The sequence below is a fragment of the Lynx rufus genome, unplaced genomic scaffold (assembly GCF_022079265.1).
Source record: "Lynx rufus isolate CCGP_SWC_20201006 ecotype Redwood Valley unplaced genomic scaffold, mLynRuf1.p SCAF_12, whole genome shotgun sequence".
NCBI lineage: Eukaryota > Metazoa > Chordata > Mammalia > Carnivora > Felidae > Lynx > Lynx rufus.
This window is the reverse complement of record NW_025814826.1, coordinates 11,937,956-11,945,226: the sequence shown is the minus strand read 5'-3', so window position 1 is coordinate 11,945,226 and position 7,271 is coordinate 11,937,956. Positions and strand designations below refer to the sequence as shown.

The 7,271-nt window shown below is 42.2% G+C and overlaps 1 protein-coding gene across 1 annotated transcript in view; it reads right to left on the bottom strand.

The window, feature by feature from the left end:
• Positions 1–504: 504 nt before the first annotated feature.
• UBXN2B (UBX domain protein 2B) overlaps positions 505–7,271 on the bottom strand; it is a 28,702-nt gene continuing 21,935 nt past the window's right edge. The window contains exons 7-8 of the mRNA XM_047073958.1: positions 5,834–5,995; positions 505–4,874 (exon numbers count right to left, since the gene is read on the bottom strand). Of these exons, the coding sequence (XP_046929914.1) occupies positions 4,712–4,874; positions 5,834–5,995 (325 nt within the window). The 3' untranslated portion in view covers positions 505–4,711. The remainder of the gene's footprint in view (positions 4,875–5,833; positions 5,996–7,271) is intronic.

The following is a 7,271-nucleotide window of genomic DNA, read 5'->3' as shown; positions in this document are numbered from 1 at the left end:
TTAATCAACACAGATTCTGATGGGACACTAAAAATTACATGTTTACCATTCCCAATCCTCGGACAAAAGTGACAAAATCTGCTAACATTAGAAGAAACAAGCCTTTCCCACACAGACAAAAATGAACATAACGGGAAAGATGTTAAACGTGGAAACTCCGGCCTGACACGCTGTATAATTAACAATGTTCTAAAAGGTACGTGGAAAGGTGCACTCTGCAGACGGGAAATATGAACCAAAAAGCAACTGTGAAAGCATAAAACGACACGTGCTCATTTTAAACAATCTTCCATCACGAAGGTCAAAGCAGGAAAAGGCGTTGCCTTAACCATGATTATGTTGCTATCTACACCAACCGTTAATTTTTGGGTGCTACGCTTGTGCACGTGCACACACACACACACAGTTACACATGTGCACTGGGGCTCCTTTTATAAATTACTTCCTTGGAGTTAAAAGATACTTAAAATTATACAGAGAATTATACAGACTTATACAAAATCATACAGAAAATTTCGCACCTTTATTTTGATGGAATAAAAACAAAAACGGTAACGGGAAATTGAGATACCGTAGCTACAATTCAGTTCTTCTCTGTCAATCAAGAAGATACACTACAGGAAATTAAAGCACAGGCAAGGCTATTCATGCTTTAATCTACGTCACTCAAATAAACCTGCAAATCAAGGAGATTTTGAAAAGGATTTTCAATGACTTTCAGTGAAAACATTCTTTATTGGTAAAGCAGACACTTAAACTCTTTGATTACATATGTCATGCAAACCAACTGCCCTCACACGTGGTTGTCTAACAGCTCGATGTAATGTCATCTTTTTGGGGGGTGATGATAAATCCTACAGGTTACAGTGACTCCAGTAGTAAAAGGAATTCGGGGAAATGACTCTAAGGAAGCAAAACGCCATGTGGTACGTGTGAAAGTGTTGTTCTGAATGCCCAATTCTCCCTCCTAACTTCTACATTGTCGAAGACTATCATATATATAGATGGCAGTGGCTTTTGTATGTGCGTCTACAGGCACGCGACCTACACGGTAAAAAGGAACTACAGGAGTAACATTTCAAACAATTTTACAGGGTTTTGTGAATCCAAAATATGGCAATGCCCTTTAATATAAAATGTCCATTTGTTCCAACAGATGACTTCCGAAGGAAGATGATTTTGCTCCTGTGACACCATAGCTCATTCCTGGTAAGCGTTTTAGCCTGCCGTCTGTTCACAGATTCTCCAAAGCGGTCATCAGTCGGTGGAGAGGAGCATGGCTTCCTTTGCTCTGAGAAGACTCAGGAACGACGTCACTCTGCATCGTGACACTGAGAACAAGCTTCTCTGTGGAGGTGAGATAACACTTCCATCCATGGAACTTCCGCCAGCCCTGCCAGGGGGAAGCCCTCTGCCACGGGTCAGTTCACCTCCTTGAAAACGACCAGAGCACCCGAGGCAGGTGGATCCCAGGTCTCCTATTGGCGCATTCACGTCACGTGGCAGTGAGTAGGCATAGTGCTTTCCCAGACACCTGGAAATGGGGCGCCGCTGGAACAAATACCTAGAAATGAGGACGGAGCTTTGCAATCGGGCAGTGGATAGAGGCTGGAAGAACTTTCAGGAGCATGACAGAAAGAGGCAAGATGGCCCCGAGTGCCGTTAGCGAGCGGATCTACGCATGTTAACGCTCATGAGGGCACGAAGGAGGTAAAGGGCAGGGTAGAGAACACCTAAACTGCCATGGAGATTACGTAAACCGTCATAAACAGACTGTTAGAGGAAATAAGGGCATTAAAGGTGCTGCCAATGAGGGCTCCTAGGAGATGAGGAACGTGCTATTGGAAACCGAAGGAAAAGGTTCTGGTTCCAGAGTGGCAAAAAGCTTAGCAACATGGGGTCAGCAGCTGTGTGGAAAGCATTGGTTGTAAGGGATACACCGAAGACATTTGTTTGGTTGAAGAGATTTCCAAGCAGAGTAGGCCAGATGCAGCCTGCTTTCTTCTCGCCAGTTACAGTAAGAGGTGAGAGGAGCCGGATAAATTGAGGACATACCTGTTAAAGAAAACAGGACTCAAAAATGACTTGCAGATTCTCAGTCTACCGAAATGACAAAGGGCCTTAGGAGATTCCCTGTCGGGAAAGCCGGCTCAGGGGAAAGAGAGGAGGGTGCAGCTATGGAACCTTTTTCGAATACTGGAGGAAGGCCTGAATTTTTTTTCACACTATAGGTTCTTTGAAGAGATTAAGGGTGTGACCCATCGGTCCTCTTGGCCTTCTCAGAAAAAGCCACAAAGGGAGACGCGATCAGCTAGGAATGCTCTGTGCAGGGGCCTCTGGTCTACTGGACCGAACCCTTGTAACACGCACGCAAGATCCCCAAGTTTCTTCGGATGTTATACGGGCAGCTACTGCTCACTTACGTTGGAATGGATGGAGATGGTACGAAGTGAAAGACGGTCAGACTTCCCACAATTCCACAGGTGAGAAACAAGCCGATAAACCTGCTCAGGTGTCACCTTTCACAAGAAAGGAAAGATGGCTCTGGGAGGACACCACGAGCCTAGATGGTACTGCGGGCCACAGAAGGCTGTACCCGGAATTTGAGACCTAATGGCGTGCGCATGGCTCATTTCTAAATTGCTTGGCATGGGTGGCTCTTTTTCTCATTTGCCTGAACAGGAATGATGCCTATAAACCCTATTGTCTGCCTGTCCCACCATTCTATTTGGGAGCAGATAACTGTTTTTCTAGGTTCACAGGTGCATAGGTGGAGAGGACTGTGTCCCAGGAATCATGCCCAGACCCTCACTCACACTTGATTTAGAGGATTTTAAAGGAGGCGTGGGACTTCTGAACCGGTGGGACCCAGGTAAGACTTTGCAGTCTAAGTCGATGCTGGAATGGGCTGACACTTTCGAGCATCTTTGGATGGGGTGACCTTCTGTGGGATGCATATGGATCCTTGAAGCAGGAGTGGGCTGTGGTAGTCAGGACGGCCCCCAAAACGTCCCTGTTCCCATCACCGTACCCATAAATGTGTTACCTTACGTGGGAAAAGGATTTTTGCAGATGTGGTTAAGTTAAGCAACTCGAGATGAGACTTTTCTGGTAGTTATGCTAGGTAAGCCAAAGGTAGTCACAAGGGTCCTTGTAAGAGGAAAAGAGGAGAAATAAAGTCGGTAGTAAAGGACGAAGGACAGAAGCAGGCATTGGCGGGACGCAGCCAGAGTGAGGGATGCCAGCAGCCTCGGGAGAGGCAGAGAACAGACTCGCCCCTGGAGCCTCCAGAGGGAAGCTGTGGTGTGCCACTTCGTGTGGGAAAAGGGACTTTTTAAAGATGCGGCTAAGGTTACCACAGACCTTGTAAGGGGGGAGATAATCCGGAATTATCTGGTGGGCCCAATCCAATCACATGAGTCCTTAAAAGCAGAGAACCCTTCCCGGTTGTTGTTAACGAGGTGTAATTAACGACAGAGAAGGGTCAGAGAGGCAGTATTCCTGGCTCTGAAGATGTAAAAAGGGGGCCATAGGCCAAGGAAGGCAGGTGGCCTCTAGAAGCTGATAAACATAAGGAGAAGGTTCTCCTTTAGAGCCTCTCAAAAGGAACACAGCCTTGTCAATGCCTTATTTTAGCCAGTGAGACCCATGGTGGACATCCAACCTACAGAATTACAAGATCATAAATCTGTGCTATTTGAAGCCACTAAGTCTGTAGTCATTTGTTACAGCAGCCACAGAAAACGAACCAGGAGTGGTGACCAAAGATGAAATGGTATCTGGGAAGAAGAAAAAGCTTTTCTATCATTCCTGATGTAGCCTACCTCATTCGGGAAGTAGCTGGCTTTGGCAGAAATGCAAATATTTATGCTGGTAGTTCTTTAGATCCAGTCTGGCTGACGGAATTTACATTTCTGAATTTGTACACTCGTTGTGCCCTGGAGTAGAATACATTCTGGGTTGAACACTTAGAACAGTGTTCAGTATATATAGTGGGTCCCCTAGAAAAATGTGTTGAATAATAATAATAAATGAATGCGATCAAGACAGGCTCTGGGAGGGATTGTAATTACTCTAAAGTGCTGTTTAACAGATCTTCTCAAGAACTGCTGGCCTTTATGTCTTTGCTTCTGGTTTATGATGGTCAAAGTTCTGTAAAATACAAGGCCAAACTGTATTTTTTGACACAGTAATATAGCTAAATCAGTAAAAAGGATGCGTACAATCTTAATAGGAGGAATAATTATACGATCAACGTATTTCAAAATCAGAACACAGATACTTTTCAGTACATGACACAGAAAAAATTTCAAACTATTTGATCACAAGATTTCTTGATGGCTGTTGCTCAATGCAGCAACTTTAGTGCAAATTTTACCAAACGCATTTATCAAAATGGGATTTTGTTCATTTTCTCTGCAAACAAATGTTGTTACATTAATACAGAGCATGTAACAAATTGGTTTGCCTGGACATTTACAGGCTATCAACATAAGCCAGCCCTGCAACTAAAACCTCAAACATATTTCTCTCAAAATCTATTCCTCGTCCAAATTCATCTATTCTAAGGCTGGAAGACAGAATGAGAATAAACCCAAAATTTATCTGTATAAATAATAAAAATAGTTTGTTTTCTTAATGCTATACGCATTTTCCTTATTATTATGGCACATTATCTTTCCTACATGCTATTGCATGGGTAGGAGCAATGTTATTTTAGCTGCTGGAGTATCACGGTGTTAAGAATATCTGCTTCTTGTAGTGTCAGGCTTTCATCTGTTAGCTCTTTGTTTGGAAATGAAGTCACAAGAATAAAGTCAAGAGTTGCAAATTCAGGACGGGACTGTATAATAAAGTCCCGGACATCCAGGATCCTGAAGAAATAAGATAAAAATGATTTGTGATATTAAAAGTTTTATTTTAATGTAAGCTTTTAGCTAAAATTAGACGATGATAAGTCCTAACCCTTATTTAAATGTGTTGTAGCTTTTAAAAACGTACATTATTTCAATGGATGGATTTATCTTGGACTATAGATAAAACATAAGCATTCACTCTGAGTGTAGCTAATACTTCCTTTAACTGTAAACAGAGATAATCTTTAGGTCTTTTATACATAAAATAAATGTCAACAATGCTATTAACACTTCTTTCAGAGTATAAAATATCTTAGCAGCAGACGGCCCAGAAAAAGGTACTTTGAGTGGCCTGGGTCAAGGTGAGTTTATAACTACCAAAGGTGTAAGTCATAAGGATCATTTTAAAAAATGACTTTCACATATCCCTGGTAACTCAACTAAGATTATAAATATATCCCTTAGAGGGAATCAATGAACAAATAAAAATGGTACCTTATGAGTACAACAAAAGTACAAATGAATGTTAAAATGACATTGAAAAGTTTATTGACAGTGCTTGTCAATAGCACAATTATACTTTATCTACACCACAAATGTATATTACGAAGAATCTGCTAAGTAGGAAGTTAACTCCAATCAGAATTATAATTTTGAAATGAGTAAAGTCCAAATAAAGTTTAACTATATATACTATACTAAACCAAATTTGATCCCACTTACATGGTTTTAGCAACAGTGCAAAACTGCAACTTTTAACAATTTTATTTTGGAGAGATACCTGAATTTGCATTAGTCTGTGAGCAGTTCACAGAGGATGTTCTAACACTGACCTTTCACACAGCTCTGATCCTTTTATTTTCCTTCTGTCAAAAACATACTTAAAAAGTGTATCTAACGAATTTCCTATTCCTCTGCTCACGTCGCATAGTTTTATTTGGATGAGGAACCACGTGTAAAACTGCGATCGAGCTCACCTGTGTGTACTATTGAATCTTTGTATCAAACGACTCCCATCTGCTAATCTGATCTGAATTTTTGTCGTTGGCACTGAATCATCAATGAGAACAACGGCGTTAAGTATGGACTTATCCTCCTCTTCAGGAGACGAAGGGGTACTGACTATTTCAGGTGTAAGGCTGAGAAGGAAGAATTGAAGAATTAGAACACAAGTCTGAATACGTAAGACGTGAAACAGTGAAGACAGTGGAATAATGACTGACGTCCACAGCTGACTCTCAAGTTTTCCTGCCTGGGATCTGGACCAGTAAGAACACGGCTTCCTTTGGGTCTCCCATAATTCCTCCAACTTCTTTCATTATACTAAAATTATCGTGTATCCTAGGATTCTAATTTATGGTTTATCCAATCTCTTTCAACAGCTTAACTCTGTGGGGCGCCTGGGTGGCTCAGGTGGTTGAGCGTCCAACTCTTGGTTTCAGCTCAGGTCATGATCTCACGGCTTGTGGGATCGAGCCCTGTGTCAGCACAGAGTCGGCTTGGGATGCTGTTTCTGTACTTTCATGCTTTCTGTTTAAAATAGATTCTGGGGGCGCTTGGGTGGCTCAGTCAGTTAAGCGTCCGACTTCGACTCAGGTCATGATGTCACACTTCTTCGTGGGTTCAAGACACACGTCGGGCTCCGTGCTGACAGCTCGGAGCCTGGAGCCTGCTTCGGGTTCTGTGTCTCCCTCTCTCTCTGCCCCTCCACAGCTTGTACTCTGTCTCTCTCTCCCTCAAAAATAAATTAAAACATTCAAAAATAATACATACATACATACATACATACATAAAAACCAAAAAAACAGATTCTCACCGGGGTGCCTGGGTGGCTCACTCGGTTGGGCATCCGACTTCGGCTCAGGTCATGATCTCGCGGTTCATGGGTTCGAGCCCAGCGTCCAGCACTGTGCTGACAGCTCAGAGCCCGGAGCCTATTTCTGATTCTGTGTCTCCTTCTCTCTCTGCCCTTCCTCCCCTTGCCTCCCTCCCCCGCCCCTGCCTCTCTCACTCTGTCTCTCTGTTTCTCAAAAATAAAACAGGTTAAAAGAATTTTTTTTTAAAACAGATTCTGACCAGATAAGCTTCTTCTCAAAATATAAAAAGAAAGTACCAGGTGGGGAAACTAGGTAAGGAAAGCTGTTCAATGCATTTCTTTATAAGATGTGTGTATGTCAAAATGAATTTATGTGGAATAATAACATTTGAGAACAGGAATGGATTTACAAGAAGGTTTAGGCCAACCATATCACTTTATAGGAAAAAAACAGAGTCACAGAGATTGAAAGGCATTTTCAAAGCCACGAAAGATAGTTAGCTGAGTATGCTGGTTAGTAAGGTATAAAAACACATTTTAAAAAGTTGTGGCAACTTTAATATTTAGCCTTCAAAGTTATACCTCTTTATTACTTATTA